This window comes from Mastigoproctus giganteus, chromosome 9 (assembly GCF_048544385.1).
Source record: "Mastigoproctus giganteus isolate SK-2022 chromosome 9, ASM4854438v1, whole genome shotgun sequence".
Classification (NCBI taxonomy): domain Eukaryota; kingdom Metazoa; phylum Arthropoda; class Arachnida; order Uropygi; family Thelyphonidae; genus Mastigoproctus; species Mastigoproctus giganteus.
The window spans coordinates 110,023,620-110,041,818 of record NC_143583.1 but is presented as its reverse complement, the minus strand read 5'-3'; the positions used below and the strand labels follow the sequence as shown (position 1 = coordinate 110,041,818).

Below are 18,199 nucleotides of genomic sequence, written 5' to 3'. Positions count from 1 at the left end.
CTATAAGCTACTTACAGAAAATAATTGAATGTAAAAAATATTCAACAAAGCGGCTAAATATGGCTAAAAAAATTCTCGTTCAGCGGAGTTGCAACTTGTAACACGTGGATTTGATACCCTTACCGATACTTTTATACAATTACAAGGCCGAGTAAAGAATAAATACACCAGATTAATCAGAAAATCACAAAATAATGCTATACTACTAAATTTAAATCAAAAGTTTTAGAAAAACAATAATTTCAAATCAAAAAATAAGAAAAATCCACTTAGCGGCTTTGAACACGTCTGGCTCGCACTAGCTTCATCAGCAGACAGTATGTATTAATTCTTCCAATTTTCAGGTATCATTTAGTTTTTTAATTGGTAAGGTAATAAATTTGTGCTTAATATATCTTTGCTTTTATAGCCTGTGGATAATATTCTCCTATTTTTGCTAATTAGAATCGCTGTTTAATAGAATTAAAATTAAATTCACAAATGTAATCACAATGACCGGCGCTTATTGCACATTGTATAGTGAACGGTACTTTACTATGGTGATTCCATCGTATCGTGATTTGATTGTACAATGAACCAATTGTAAAGGGGTGGGGTACAGTGTATTTTTAACTATTTACGTGAATCTTCGGATAATTGGGGCAGCCACTTAATCGGGCCAAAATGCACTAGTCCCGATGTGTCCCAAATAACCGGAATGGACTGTAATTATGTTAGATGGCTGTATACCTGACTTTAGCTACTGTATGACATTTGTTTGTAAATGTTTGCCTCTTGAACACAGGCACAATGGTTTGAATTTTCTAGAATCTAATTAACCTAGTTTTGTTAAAGAAACTCATTGCTAATTAATCTGGTGTAATTAGTTTTGATTCTATCACTAAATAAATATTTCTTTTTATATTTTCACGGTATAACATCAGCCACATGAACAAATTAAGTTTGAACCTGTGGTCTTTTCACAAGGAAATAGTAATTTTGGGAAAGTCAGTAAGAGTATACACATAATTATAAACCAAGCACATATAAATATCATAATGGTATAACAAACTAAATTCTAAAATTCTTACCCCTTCAACACAGTGTAATGGTATAGTAAAAGTACTGTGATATTCATTATCCAACAATGACTTCCATTCTTTATGCTTTTCTTCAATGGCTAACAAGGAGAGGGAAAAAAAAAAAAAAAAAAAAAAAGGATAAAAGAAAATAAGGAGAAAGTTTCTAGTTTCATTTTCAGAAGTTTAAATTTATAAAACAATTTAATTCTTAATAATTAACTAAAGGTAACCACCCTCCATCTGCAAAATCCAATCGTATATCTGCATTTCACTAATACTTTTCTACTCTTTCTTGCAGAAACTATTGCTAGAAAAGTTCCAATACATTACAGACAAGATTCAGAAGGAAATATTTCAAAGGAAGAACCTCAATTAATTTGTTCAACTCATGGGAAAAAAAAAAAACTCACACAACCAAACCTGCTGATGAGGTTATCTACACTCACCAGTTTTTTATTTTTATTTTTTTTCAACCAAATTGGAACAATAAATATTTGTTCTAGCCAACAAATTTATATATATTTATTTTTTCTCATAATAAAAAAATGTTAATTAAACATATTTTATAGTTTGGAACATTAGTATCGCTATATAGTGCAAGGCTTTTGCTCCACAAGAAAAAAAAAAAAAGCACATAAGAAAATACAAATTATGTACTTCTCTCATGTAGGTAACCATTAACGTTTACCCTTTGAATTTTTTAAAATTGTCATCCTCAACTACCTGCAAAGACAACTTGTTCCAGTAATGAAGGTTGTCACAGACATTCTCTCAGATATGCCAGATAAGCTGTACTTGCTACCTGGGAGTCTAAAATGCTGATGGAACTGATATTCAGGTGACACTCCAGTCAAGTGGACCCAATTTTGGCAAAGTCTGGACGGTCTGTGACAGCCAAATCCTCTGCTTGCATCTTCACGATGGCAGGACTTATAGTAATCCTGGGTATAAACTCCATGCACAAGCACTGTGGGTGATCAACGTGTGGCACCCACACCACTTGGAGAAATGCCACCCCTCGGTGTTACCAGGCAATACTAGATGGTAGATGACTCTCATCAACCGGTGCAATACCACCACTTTGCTTACTGGAGGCTTGAACTGGTGGAACCCATGTTTAGTCTCCAGAGCTAAGCTCTGGTCAACCCTTCCCCATCTCATTCATCATGCAGTATGACTGATGACTTTGAGGTTATGATGGACATCATGGCGAGATCCAATCTTCCTTACATTTCGAGAGTACAGCTCTAAAACGGTGTTCACAGGCTGGCTACTAGTTAGTACACCGGAAAGGTCAGGGAATGACCACCGTGTATCCCGGAGCAATATGGCCTTAGTTGCTAATGCTCCTAAAAACCAAATAACAACAACAACATTACAAATATTACTTCCTCTGAAATCTAAAAAACTTGGTTTTCTCTTTCGCTCTCAGCGTTACTTTTCTTCCAAACAGCTGTTCACTCTGTACAAATTGCAAATCTGCCCTACCATGGAATATTGTTCCCACATCTGGGGCAGTGCCCCCAAAATCTCTAGATTCCATTCAAAGAGGGCAGTTAGGTTAATTAATGACTCATCTCTAACAGAGTCTCTCCACTCACTGTCTCATAGACATACAGTTTCTGCTGCATGCCTTTTCTACAGATACTTCCATGGACACTGTTCTTCTGAATTGACTTCTATAATTCCCGCTCTCTCTCTCTCTTTCAAAACAGTCCAAACATGTGCCGCCACCAGCCAACATCCATTTACTGTCCTACTTCAAACTCACAGAACCAACTTTTCGTCTTCCTCGTTTATTCATTCAACTGCAGTTTTCTGGACCAACCATTCTTCATACATATTTCCTGAAAATTAGTCTACAGCAGTTCAAGGCTAATGTCAACAAATATCTTCTCTTGTCTTTTCAACCTCCAGCCCAAGCACAGTACTAAGTACTATTGGTTCTAATACCTCTCATGTTTGTGTAGGTAACTGCCAGGTCCCTCTGGTCCTCTACAGTTTTTAATTCAATTCCACAAAGTGCAAGACCTTGCATTCTACTAAATAAAACATAGCTGCCACTTCTCCGACTATTCTTGAAGCCTGTTAAAGTCACCCTTAAAGAGTTACTAATTTGTTACTAATTTGTGATCCATCTTCCCCACTGCTGGCACCATTCCCTCACTCCTTGTATAACTCTTTATAGTAGTCTTCTGCTATTTGAATTATGCCTTCTCTGCTATTTATAAGTACACCATTGCTATTCTTCAGTTTCAGTATCATTTGTCTTTCTGTATTACTGCTCATGGCTGCTGATTTAAGTCCTTTGTTTTCCCTTAATGCTTGTTCTACTTTTCTTGTGTTAAATCTTCTTATGTCCTCTCTGAGTCTCTTTCTAATGGCTTTGCATAACTCAGTATACTCAATTTTTTCCTTATTGGTGTTTTTCTTGCTCTTCATTTGTCGTCTTAGTACATCTTGACTAATTTTTCCTTCTTTGGATTTCTTTTTACCTATAGGTTTCTTGGGCTTTATCACTTTCAGAAAGTTGTAATATTCCTCGTCATCCTGAGCAGTCTGCAAAAGCTCAAACTTGTTCTTAAATTCCAGCATACTGCTTTTTCTCCTCTTCTGTTATCTCAAATACCTTCGTATTATTTACTCAAGTCAGTTTTTTCCTTTCTTTTCTTACATCTATATCAAGTGTGCGTTTTACCATTCTGTGATCACTTCCAACATTTACCTTGTTCAGGACAGTAACATCATTCACGATATATCTTCTGTTAGTGAGGATGAAGTCGATTTCATTAGTTGTTAATCCATTTGGGCTCTTACACGTCCACTTTCTGTTCACCCTTTTCTTGAAAAAGTGGTCATTACTGACATTCCTCGAGATTCTGCAAATTCTACAAGTCTTTCATTTCTTTCACCAATTCCAAAATTTTCTATGCTTCTCCTTTCTGCGCTGTTTTGTCTCTTTTCAACCTTAGCATTGAAGTCCTCCATAATGATAGTGTAGTGAGTTTTCTGTTCATCTGGAAGACTCAATTTCGGTGCACATTTCTTCAACCTCTTTATCATCATGGCTTGATGTTGGTGCATAAATCATAACCTTTAGTTTATACCTCTTAGAAATCCTGAGTAGTAGTCTTGGCACCCTTGGTGATGTACTTTTGAATTCCAAAATGTTGTTTTTTATATCTTTATGGACCAGAAAGCCAACTTCACCTTCACTCCTTTCACTGTTTCCATTTGTGTACAACAGATTTCTAATTGATAAACTTAGAAGTGATTTATTTCTTCTTGTTTCACCCAAACCGATGATATTCCAATTCGCATTTTCTAATTCCTTTTCCAGCTCTAATATCCTGTCTTCACCGATGAGCAATCTTACATTGTAGCAGGCCAAGTTCAGTTTCCATGCATGGCAGCCTGGTCGTACCCAGAGATTCTTAGCATCCTCTGCTTCCACTCTGATCCTCTTGCTGCTGTAAGAGGGGGAGTGATAGCCACTGGGGACTGAGGGCCATTTGTTTCGTCTTACTGTCTCTGGCCATCCCCCTCAAAATTACTGGGTATATGCCATCAACTCCATGAGCTTTACTTGCCATTTTCTGCTCAAAAGATTTTCCAATAAACAGTCATCAGTAATTCTGAAGTCACTAATTTCACATGGCTCAGCCTCACTTTGTAATGTTTTCATGCTTTTTCTACATGATCAGACTGGCCAGTTCCGTATTCTTCCATTTTGGCATCCTTCTCGTGCAAAATTTTGTTATGGTATATTATCATCATCATCATTAGCCATATGGTGTGAGCCTGAAGCTTTTGCTACACCAGCCAAAAAAACTTTTCTGAGTTACCCTGAGTGTGTGTGTGTGTGTGTGTGTGTGTGTGTGTGTGTGTGTGTGTGTGTGTGTGTGTGTGTGTGTGTGTGTGTGTGTGTGTGTGTGTGTGAGAGAGGGGGGGGGAATCACCAAGGAAGAGAAAAGAGAAGAATGGTGAATGGTGATATCCAGCTCAGGACCCTGGGTGTGCCAAGCCCATACTCACCAGATGTGAGCCCCTGAGGCTAAATATATATGCATTCATGGCTTCTGTGATTTTTGCTTCATAGACATTCCATAATTCAAATGTATTTGCCTTCCCTCTGCAATTCTCACAATTAATATATATGCCATATAGCCATAAACTGCCATAGTCACTTCTTCTGAAATTAAAACCCATGCCTTTACCTTTAACTACTGCAACATCTTTCTTTGTCTTCCAACTAATGATAGCATAATCACTACATGCCAATGATTCTTGTACTTTAGTGATATGTTGAGTAATGAGGTCAAGAATATTCTCACACCTAGTATTTTCTCTAGTATGCTGGTACAAATAATCTAGTTTACAAAAAAATTTTGTTCCCCTGGTAAGTTTCCCTCCCACTTATTCCAATCAATTAGGGGAAGACTGAAGTCACCCATAATAAGAAGTTCACACTTGTTTGCCCATTTCATCTGCATGTAAAAGCTCATTATACTCGTCACAATCTTCTGGTCTGCAAATACAGACCAGAGGATTGTGAAGAAGTCTTTTGATAAGAAGCACAACACCACACCCCCTTCTATCTTCCCTAAATACATTATACATACCATAGTGGAAATCGTCATCCCCAATTATTTCCAGATGGCACTACATTTCTGTTTGCCCTATGATGTTAGCTGTTGTTGTTGTTGTTATTTGGTTTTTAGGAGCATTAGCAACTAAGGCCATATTGCTCCGGGAATATGCGGTGGTCATTCCCTGACCTTTCCGCATTCTCCGTATTTGGTGGTGATGGGCTCGAACCCCGGTCTAATCAAGAAGCGTGTGCTATGCACTGCTGCTCCTTCCCAGCTGGCTACGGAGGCGCCTATGATGTTAGCATTAGTTGCCCTAACCAGGAGTTCGAATTCAGCCAATTCACTGACAACACTCCTGACATTACTGTAAACACAGTTAAGACTAAGTATTCTTCTATAGTTTACTACCCTGACACACTCATTGAAGTTATTTAGGCTTGTTTCTCTAGCTTTATCTTTACAATCATTTGAAATGCTACTACCCTCAGAACATCTTGCCAACATTGGCTGTTACAGCGACAAACAAGAATTCTTGAGGTGAGTGCAAGCATTACTTTGATCCATATATTACAGGTTAAACTGTTCAAATATGACCTTAATTTTGCTATAATGTCTGATTTCTGGGAAAGAAATATTTTTGATTAACTAGTTTATTAACAAAAAATATTTAACAGCACTAAGAAAAATGCAAATTTTTGAGCCCAAAATGTTTTGGGCTCTGATTTTTGATTGTATGCTATTACTTACAATCTGAAATAACTGTTTGTTAATCAAATTATATGGGTAATAATGTATAATTAAAAATTAACTTTTATAAATCAAATCATAATTTACTGGTTCTGCTGTTTTTACATCACTGAAGAAGTGATGTAAAAGTGCTACAAAACGTCCCAGAATAATCTGTACAGTAGGCCCCCGTTATAACGCGGTTCGCTTTACGCTGATTCGCTATAACGCTGTTCTTATATTATAACCCGTATCTGACTATAACGCTGTCACAGATCACTATAACGCTCTTTTACAGATTACATTTTTGACATATTAACGAAATCGTTTCATTTGATGGAGTCGATAGCTTGAAAATGAATATCAAAACAGCATTAAAACGTTTCCCACGCCGACTTGAGAAATTTTCCCACGCTCAGTGAAATTTTCTCGCACGCTAATTTAGTTTCAGTACAGTGACTTGTTACGTACTTCCGAGATCAACATTTTAAAAAATGATCAAGTATATTGCTTGTAATATTTGCGTTATATGCATTTATCCGAAGTTTAGACATCGTGCGTAACGGAAAGTTTACTTGAACATTGTATCGTAATTAATTCAACCAACGCAGTTACATTTTCGAAGAGCTAATAATGACTGAAAGGAATGAAAAAGCAACAACGTCTGGGCGCAGTACGAAGACTATAAATGTAAGAAAAAGACTGAATTTGAAAATTAAATTAGACGTTTTGAAGCGAATCGATTCCGGTCAACGACAAACGGATGTGTGCCATAATTTAGGACTTGCAACTTTAACTGTAAGAACAATTATAAAAAAATAAAGAATTAATTTTTGCAGCGGGAAAGATAGCTGTTCCACTGCAAGCAACTAGGGCTAGGCCGGCTATTAGGATTGAAATGGAAAGACTAATTTTATTGAAGATAATATTCCAATGCAGAATTCAGTTAAGTTAAATATTAAAAAAAAGCGAGAGAGAGAAAGAGATTAGCCAATATGATGATCTGAAGAAAACTCACCTAAAAAAAAAAAATGTGGAACCATTTAAAACTGGTAAGGGCTGGTTGATTAGATTTAAAATCCAGGGAGAAGCCGCAAGTGCAGATCAAGGAGCCGAAACTTTCAAAAAAGAACTTGTTAAAATTATTGAAGAGGGGTATTATGTGTTATCCTTCTCAACAAGTTTTTAACATAGATGAAGCAGGACTTTTGTGGAAAAGTCCTGCTTCATCTATGTTAAAAAGAAGTTTCATATTGAAAGAAGAAAAAAACATGCCAGGTTTCAAAGCGGCGAAGGATCGGTTGACTTTATTGTTGGTTGTAACGCTGCGGGGGATTTAAAATTAATACCCCTTTTAGTTTATTTGGAAGAGGGCCAAAGTTCAACTCAAAATTTACACATTTTTCATGATTAAATTCATCAATTAAATTAAATTCATTATTTTAATTGGAATTTTAAATTTACTTTTGATATGCAAGTAGTTACCACATAATTATACGTATGCAATGCAGAATATTTTATATGTGCAAATATTTGAATATTAAATATTTTGACCGACATTTGTGCATCTTTTCATTACTGTTTATTATTCATTAGGAAATATCCTATGGCACCGACCGCAGCTCATAAATACATATGTTACCTTATGGGAAAGCGGCGCTCGCTTAGCGCGGATTCACTTAGCGCTCTGTTTTTCCGGAACGAATGATCAGCGTTAAGCGGGGGTCACCTGTAATTCTTTAAGAAATTAAAGGCAGATTACACTCCATGCAGGTTTAAAATGCTCAATTATTTCAACAAATTCCAGTTCTTGATATACCTGCTCACCATGCCACTTAAAGGATATTTAACATGTTATAATTCAACTGTTATTAAATAACAATTGAAATATAACATGTTAAATATTCTTCCAGGACAGATAAGTAAATGCATTACAAAAGCTTTGTCAGTATACTATGACTGTTTAATTTATTAAATCACAGAACCTGAAATATGTGATGCATTTCACATGCTGTTGATTATACTTTATAACCAACAGCATTTATTATTTGAATGTAACATTCACTCCAAATTTTGTAAACCCAGAGCAAACATCATGTTGGGAGATATGCAGGGAAGAAAAACAATTACTTTTATATATTATTAGTTAATCAAGTAGTAACAAGTTAGTTATTTACTTTTAACTTCTATTAATCAGAAAAAGAAACAAGTTAGCTAATGTGTGCATTACGTTACATTTCAGGTTCATTAGATTTTTTTTTTTTTCTTCTTAACTGACTTTTCATTTTCTGTGATTAATAGATATGAAAAGTAAATAAAGTAATAACTTTATCAATTAATTACTACAATTATATAGAGAACACTTAAAAAAATAACACTTAAATGTTCTCTAAACTTAGTCATTTAGTTTAAGTATAACAATAATATTTATTATTGTCTTCCCATATTACTTTTTTTTAAAATCTCTGTTCTGTGTTTATATATATGAGGGGTGATCATTTAATTTGCAGACTGGTGCAAGATTTTGTTTACTGTAAAAACTTTCCATAACTGCCACTAGAGGTGCTCTCCCTCATCACTACACTGTGTGTACTCATTGAGCTAGTGTTGCGTGAAGAGTTTTTTTAGTCACATGTCACTGATGACCGTTTTGAAGCAAGTATCATGTTAGACATACAGATTGAACAGCGATATGTGATTTGTTATTGTCAGATGGGGCTTAAATGCATTGGAAACAGTTAATGAAACATATGGTAATGAGCTTCATGGTAGGACAGCCATATTCCAGTGTGTGTTCGTTCTTGTATCAGGGTGGCTCCTAGGCATTAGCCCATCTCCACCTTTGTTCTCTGTGATGATGATGCAGAAACTCTGCATAACAGGCCTGAAAAAGTGTGGTGTATGTGTGCAAATATTAATGTGTGTTATGTGTGTTAAGCCACTTTGCAACAAGGGAGCAGCCAACACCTAGGCAGCTTGCAGCTGCTGCGTGGTGCCCATCCCTGGCATGAGGAGCTGGGCCTGGGTCTACTATCATCTTGTACCAGTGTAATTACTACCAAAGATCCCACACACACCTGCCAGAGGTAGTGCAATACTGGTGGGTGCTCATAATCTGGTGAAACTAAACTTTCTGATGTGAAGCAGTTTTTCCATCAAGACAATGCCAGGTCCCATATGGGCTTGTTTAGGTGGCAAGGTTCTGACACATCCCTGTTATTCACCAGACTTAGCCCCAAGTGATTTCTTCTTGCTTCCATGTCTGAAGAAAGCTCTGAAAGGCAAGCGTTTTGTATCCAACACAATGATGCTCACAGAGCCTTAATAGAAGTGCTTCGCACTCTTTCGAGAAATGGCTTGCAAGAAGCATTTAATGTGTGGGTACGATGGTAGCAAAAGTGTGCAAAGTTCAAGTGAGACTATTTTGAGAAGGAGGAATCCACAGAAGATTCAGATGATGACAATTAAGACAAGATCGTGCACCAGTCCGCAAATTAAATGATCATCCCTCGTATATATGTATCTCTTCACAAGCGACATTGCGTTCATGAGTCTTGTATAACAATACAAATGAAACATGCATGGACTATCTAAAGCTAGCAATACTGCGTTAAAATTACATTTAATCTATGAATTTCTCTTTTCCTTTTATCCAATATATGGAAAAAATAAATAATTATCACATTTTTATTTGTCTGATTTTAATGAAATTTGGTTTGGCTCAGATATTTTTAACAAGTCCAAATACAATTTCATGAAAGTCCATCCAGTGGAAGTTCCTCTGTTACTTGTGGACAGACAGACATAGTGAAGACAACAGGCACTTAGCATATATAATGGTGGTCAAAAAAATTGCATCATTTCATTTTTTGTCTCTGTTTGTCCTTATACCAGCAGCTAATCTTTTAGAAATAGCTGAAAGAACATAAGTAATAACAATACATATATGAAACTATTAATTGCAGAAAAATTTACTTTTGTGCCTTATGGGTGAATATACAATGAAATAAATACTTTTCTCCACAAATGACAGCATGTTACTATTATGGTTCATATAATAAGTTAGCCCAATCCTTCTGCAGGGAGTAAGCCACCTTGATGACTGCTGCATATTGTGACATTAACTGGTTAAATTTCTGAATGTATTCCTGAGAAACCTCAAGATTATTAAGTGTTTATGGTTTCTTCTGCATTACAAACAATTTTCAACTGGATTGAGGTTGGGACTGTTTCCAGGCCAAGTTATTGTGCAAACTGATTTATCCTTCAACCATTTTTACACCTGTAGACAGTAAGACAGTGAAATAAATTTCATTTATTTAAGCAAGAGTATGATATTTCCTGAATTTAAAACTTGATAATTTTATGAAGTTGTACTGACTCTATGACATGGAGCAGAGTCATCCTGACTCTGCTCCAAGAAATGAAAAATGCAAATAGCAACATCCCCAAAGTGATCTCAAATTGTGGGAAGTAATATTGTTTCAAGAATGACCTCGTACACCTCAGCATTCACTGTGCCCTTCACAAATAGCATTTGAGACCTATGTCATTTGAGAAGCAGAATGTTTCGCTGTGGAGACAATAGCTAATTCATGTGAAGAATGTCCCCTCTGGATTCAACGCAGCAGCAACACTTTTCCTACATGGTGTTAATTGTGAAAACAATACAGTCAGGATGAAATTCTTCTCATCATCTCCGTCTAACAGTCTGCTAGCTGTCCAAACCATGCAAGTTGAATTTTGAATCATCAGAGAAAATTGCACATTTCCACTGATTCTCAGACCAACTAACATGCTCTTTGTCTACTTTAGACACTGGGCTTTCATTTTTTGCATCAAAAGTGTCATTTTTCTTGGGCAACATGCTACTAATCCCAATAAGAAAAGTCTTCTATATGTGGTAGCAGTACTTGCCTTTATGCCTATATCCTCCTCCCATGCTGTTTTGAATATGCTGATAGACCATAAATCTGTCTCTCACTGCAGAAGATATTTATGAATATCCACTTCTTTCTTTCTATTTAGACTGCCAGTTTCCGATAATCATCATAATAAACAAGCAACTTGAGGTGAACTAGCTATTTCATGTGAAGAATGTCCCCTCTGGATTCAATGCAGCAGCAACACTTTTCCTACATGATGTTAATTGTGAAAACTTAACCATTGAAATAGCACAGAATACTGAGCTTGGGGCACATGCACTGTATTTATACTGCCACTAGGATAATGCAATCATGTATGACACATGACATCATCTAAGAGTTTGCTAGAGAAGGATGATGCAATACAGTAATGCTATTACAAAACATATGATATACAGGTAACCCTCATATAATGCGGTACCTATACAACGTGGTTTCGATAAAATGCGGTTTATAAATTGTGGCTACCCTTGTATGACACAGTTGTGGTTTCGATATAATGCGATCTACAAATTGTTGTATCGCTTCTTTTCACACACTTTTACCACGCAACTTAAAAATCTAACTTTATGTTCATTAAATTTGTCTGCTCGTATAATGGGTGTAGTTGCCAGAACCGAATTTATATAAGGGGAAACACGTAAGTACATACATACATATTTTTTTTATGTAGTGCCAATTTTTTACCTTATAAAGAGTTAATTGTTGTGCAAGTAGTTATAAATAGTGAATTTATTTGGGGAATACCCCTTGGCAAATAAATTTATTTTTTATAGTAATGGCCACCAAAACTGCAAAAGAAGGAAAAAAAACCAACATTGAAAAGAAAATTAATTTCTCTCGAAGAAAAAAATTAAACTCTTGGATCGGTTGAAAAATGGAGAAAAACAAGTTGTTGCAAGGACTTTGAATTTAAATGAATCAACAATTCGTACAATCAAACAAAAGGAGCAGAAAATCAGAGATAGTGTTATTGCTGGGTCAACGATTGCAAAGCCTGTTGCTCGTATACATGATATTTTAATGGAAAAAAATGGAGAAATCTCTAATGGTTTGGATTGAAGATTGCACTCACAAGAAAATGCCTTTGAATGGAAACCTTATTAAACAAAAAGCCCTCAAAATTTATCAATATTTAAAAGAACTTGAACAAGATTTTTCAGAAGAAAGCTCTCAGCATGAATTTTGTGCCAGTAAGGGCTGGTTCGAAAGTTTTAAAAAGCGATTTTCTTTGCATAAACTTCAGCTCCAAGGAGAATCGGCTTCAGCAGATGCTGCCCAAAAATTCCCAGAAGAACTTTTAAAAATCATTGAAGAAGGTGGATATAGGACAGACAAGGTATTCAATGCACACGAATTTGGGTTAAACTGGAAAAAAAAAATGCCAAAACGCACTTATATATCGAAAAATGAAAAAACAGCTCCTGGATTCAAAGTTTCTAAAGACAGAATTACTCTACTATTTTGTAGTAATGCGTCAGGTGATTACATGACAAAACCAATGTTAATTAACCAATCTTTAAATCCTCGTGCTATGAAAGCGATTGACAAGTCCACCCTCCCTGTTTATTGGAGAGCCAACAAAAAGGCATGGCTTACAGCTAGCATATTTGAAAATTGTTTTTTTAACTGTTTTGTGCCTGATATAAAGAGATACACAAAGAAAAGAATATCGACTTTAAAATTTTACTAATTTTAGATAACGCGGCAGGGCACTCAAAAAAATGTAACCCATCCAAATATTAAAATAATTTATTTGCCACCTAATACACGCTTATTTAACCCCTTGATCAAGGGATAATTTCAACATTTAAAGCGTATTATATTCGTCAAACATTCAAATTAATTTTCGAAAAAATGAAATTTAATACAAACATGACACTGCCTCAAGTGTGGAAAGAATTTTGAATATTTAATTGCGTAAAAATTATTTCTCTGTGTAAAGGAATTAAAACCCTCTACACTGAAAGGTTGCTTGAAAAAAAATATGGCCTGGTCCTTAATCAAAATTTCTTACCTCCTGTGGATGCTGAACTAAATCATATAGCAAACCTGGCACACATTTGTGGTGGTGAGGAATTTTCCGATATGGTTGAAAATGAAATTCGTGAATTAATTGATGAAGAAACAGATTTAAATGAGGAGGAACAGGTTCAATTAATAGAAGACAGCAAACCAAATACAAATGGTGAAGAAGGTTCTACTGAAGATTCTGATTGTGCTGAGTCCGTTAAAGAGTTCAGTCTAAAGAAATTAGCTAAAGGATTAAATTTGGCACAAAAGTTAGGAAGTTATTTTATGGATAATGATCCCTCAACAAAGCGCTCGGAAAAATTCAAAAGACAATTGGACAGTTGTTTAGCTCCATATTATGAACTTAATAAAAAATTGCAGCATAGTGGTAAGCAAGGTCTTATTACCGACTTTTTGATAAGAAAACCAGCTGAAGTACCCAGTGAGAATTACACAAATGATGTCGAGAGATTTCAAGTGATAACAACATCCATCCACTCGTAAATAAAGAATATCTACGAAATATTTTTACTGAAGACAGTGATGATGATTAAAATATCCATTTCTTTAATTTTGAAATTTATGTACAATTCCTAATTTTTATAATTTTATGCTATGTATTTGTTAAATAGTTAGTTACATGAATTCTTGAATGAATAAAATGTTTTTGTTGAATGTCATTGTTGTTTTTATAATTATAAAAATACTACGGAACATAACCCTACATTTTATATGAAACCTGAACCTCATATAACGTGATTTCTATAACGTGTGATATTTCTGGAACCTAATCTCCACGTTATACAAGGGTTACCTGTACTACCAAATTTCACAGAAATTTGGTGAATTCTGTAAGTGATTCCATTTTTTTTGAGCATCACTGTATATATCATATGTTTTGCATTAGTAATGGCAAATAATGCAAGAAAGCAAGTTTATAAAGCAAAAAATAAATAAATAAAATAATAATAAAATTTCCCACATCACCTGTTCATCCCCTCCAATAATTTGTCTAGTTCTTCCTTGAATTTATTCACACTACCCATTTCCACAACACCAAATGGAAGTTTGTTTCAACAATCAATCACGCAAATGGCAAAGGCAAGCATCCACACATCAGTCCTGCAATCATCCTTCCTCAATTTAAATTTATGCCTCTCCTGTGCGTGTAGTCTGCGTAAGAGGAAGAATGCATCAGCACTGAGCATGCTCAATCCAGTCAAAGCCTTAAATACCTCAGTCAAATCACCTTGCAGGTGCCTGGTCTTCAGATGCTGCAATTTGCAGAACTGAGGCCTTTCTCGGTAAGACTACCCTTTTGTTCCTTTCACCAACCTCTTTGCCCTTCTCTGCATCCATTACAGCAATCTACATCCTTCCTAAACAAGGTCTTAAGATCTGTACATAGTACTCCAGTAATCAAGATTCATTTTCCACTACCTTAAGAATAGCACCACACAGCTGGTATACTAATCTGGGATTATTGCTACCCATACGCAATGCCTTGCACTTGTCAAATTTCAACTGCCATTTCTCAGCCAATTTCCCTAATTTTTCTAGGTCTTGTTGAAGTAGCTTACACTGATTACTGTCATTAACTACCCGTCCAACCTTTGTATCATCAGTAAACTTAGACATTAAACCGGATATACCTTCATCGATATCATTAATAAATGTAGAAAACAATAATGGGCCAAGCACTGAACCCTGGGGAGTCCACTAGTAACGTTAGCCCACAAAGAGCACTGTACATTAAAAACCACTCTCAGTCTTCTCCTACTCAACCATGCCTTTAACCATAGCAGTAACTTGCCCTTAATGCCATACTGCTTCAATTTGTACAGCAATCTTTTATGTGCAACGGTATCAAAAGCTTTTCTGAAATTCAAGTACAGTGGTACCTCTGGTCAAGACGCCTCTAGTCACAAACAAATCGGCCCACGAACACAATTTCCGAACAAATTTTGACTCGACCAGCGAACAATGCCTCACCGCACGAATGCACAAACGTGGCTTTGGCGCCATGTTTTCAGCTCGCAAACAGCATCAGTTGTACTCAGGTTTGTGTGCCCATTGTTTGTCGTTGTGTTGTTCTTGATACAATTTTTTTTTTGCTTTTTGCATTAAATTAACCCTCATTATGGCTCCCAAGAAAGTGAAAAGTGTTAGTGACAGTGGTGTAAAGAAGCCTAAGTGTATTACAGTAGAAACGAAGAAGGAAATAATAACTAAACATGAGAATAACTTATATAGCAGCTGCCAAAATCGTAGCAAGTAATCCGGTATACAATGCTGCTGCCTAAGAGAGGGGCAATGGGCATATTTAATCTCAAGACTAGAGATCGTAAACTCCTACAAGGAAGTTGTATGCATTTCATGCAGTACTCACGCAGGATCTTAGAAATCTGGTCTGAGACGCCTGGGTAATATGGAATATAAGCATGAAATGCATACAACTGCCTGGTAGGAGTTTATGATCTCTGGTTTCGAGATTAAAAATGTCCATCGCCCCTCTCTTAAGCAGCAGCATTGTATACTGGATTACTTGCCACAATTGTGGCAGCTTCTATGTAGGGGAAAGCTCCAGACATCTTCAGGACCACCTTGCGGAACATGACAGGTCCATCCACTTGGGTGACTCTGAACACCGCAATTGCAGAACATATTTGGTCAACTCATCATGACCTCAATCCCAGGCACGATGGTGAGGTGATTAACCAGTCTCAACACTACCATCACTGCCTTGGTTCGAGTCCCTAAATATATCCAGGTGTCACAAAGTTTTAAATCGCAGTAGAGGTTACAAGACTACACCCAATTTTGGAGTCAGTAGTTTTGAAACACGAAAAATGTTGGCAGCAATCCCATATGCACGCCGCACACCAATAACAATTGCCTGATCTGGCCTAGTGAATGACCGACCACTTTTCGGTCACGTACGCGCTCTCCCGGTCATCTAATCACACACATAGCATATTTAGTATAATTTACTCCATTCCTAACATTTTATGTTATGTTATGTTTTCATTTCTGTATGTATGTACCTTTCTTGCTGAGGAAGAGGTTTGTCACCCTGAAAGCTACTCGTTGTATTAAAAATTATTTATTTTAGTTACTGCTTCCACTGGCTCTGCCGTATTCTCTTCTTCTAAACCATGGAAACCAGTACCACAGGTCCATTCTCTTTCATTTACTCCATTAAAGTTCTGTAGGAGTAAACATAAGAGCTTCAGGCATTTACAAAAGAACTTCAGTTCTTCTTCCTGTGGGTACAAGGGACCCCAACAGAACTATTACAAATACCTGATATTTAGAATGGCGGTGCAGTTAATCCTTTTGAATTATGACTGGGTTTTGGAGGAATATACAGCTGCAGAGTCACACTCAAGTTCACATATTAGCAGGTGAGTCAACACAACAATTCCTTATCCTGCTATGTAATCTGCTTCCTGTATATGTTAAGGCAAGTTTAATTAATTTCCTTTGAAGTAAAAGTAAATAAACAATGCAAGTAAGCTAAGTATAAACAGCAACACAATTTTTTTTAATACAAAATTCCAAAACTGTGTTTAACCAATGTTAATTTATGAAGTCACTACAATGTAGCAATATGCCATAGTACCATTAAAGAGAGAGAGAGAGAATAAGCTGCTATCATTAAGTTTAACAGCATATGAATGACAGCTATAGTGCACCACTAAAGTGAGAACAAGAAGATATTAGGTCACATGTAAATTAGTTATTTACATATTTGTGACTGCTAATAGATCTATATCCAATTATGTAACAAGTAACTTAATTTTGACCTGAATATTTTATGTTTTGTTAGGCTGTTCAATGTGAACCATAATGCATGCATAGCACAACAGAATGTAACACAGCTCTGAACTCTGCAATCGCAGAACATTTTTGGTCAACTCATCATGACCTCAACCCACGATACATATGGAAAGACAGCAGGATGTGAATTTGAGTAACATAACTTCTAGATCTTCACAATTTAAAGAGATAGCACATATGGTAGCTCAGGTATTTACTTTTATGTTTTAAAGCAGATGCAGGAGAACACTATGATGGAAAAGAGTAACGTTAATTTCGAGAAGAATAGCTTATGTTGTTTTGTATTGTATACAGTTTTATTATCTGAGCCATAATAATACTATATTTAGCCAAATATTTTGTGATATGCCAGCACAAGATCAGCTATAACTTTTAAGGAAAGGAGTATTAGTTTAGCCAGCTGATTTTTTAAAAGAACAGCAAATTTATTAACATGGTTCATGCATATTTCAGTTGCTATCCTCGGTAGGATGATATTTTTGACTTTTTGCCAACAGCAGTCAATACAAAATGATGGCATTATAATAAATTGAAACTTAAATTAACGTTAGAATTTTTAGGCTAAATAAACTGATAAACCTTAAATTGGAAATTATTTTTCATTACAGTTATTGCTTCAAACCATGAGAGTCAGAGTTCTTTTAATTTAAAAAAAATTGTTTAATCATTTTTGTTACTAAAAATATTGTTGGTTTAAACTTTAAACCATCAGAATGCTTTAATTTGAACCTTAAAACAGAAGTGAACCATACCATCAGGTGGGTGAAGCTGCTTATTATTTTCTACACACCATCCTAAAGGATGGGCATCACCATTACTAACATCAAACCAAAAATCTGAAGATCTATCATCCCCATATCCAGCATATCTCAGGGATAACAGTGGACCACAAGTCATTATTACAGTTGCTACCCAGTAACATTCCGGTCTATCACGATTTGGAACTTCAACTTTCATTCCCATTTTAAAACCAGTTTCCAAACTGTGCTCCACCTACAATAAAAATATCAAAAAAAAAAAAAGTTAATATTTATACCAAGAG

At 35.8% G+C, this 18,199-nt stretch overlaps 1 protein-coding gene across 2 annotated transcripts in view; it reads right to left on the bottom strand.

Moving 5' to 3' along the window:
• Positions 1–18,199, bottom strand: part of LOC150080635 (scm-like with four MBT domains protein 1) — a 179,521-nt gene that overhangs the window by 140,323 nt on the left and 20,999 nt on the right. For both annotated transcript variants that reach the window (XM_090381944.1, XM_090381943.1), the window contains 2 exons: positions 17,910–18,150; positions 1,071–1,159 (listed from right to left, as the gene is read on the bottom strand). In XM_090381944.1, the coding sequence (XP_090238070.1) occupies positions 1,071–1,159; positions 17,910–18,150 (330 nt within the window). The remainder of the gene's footprint in view (positions 1–1,070; positions 1,160–17,909; positions 18,151–18,199) is intronic.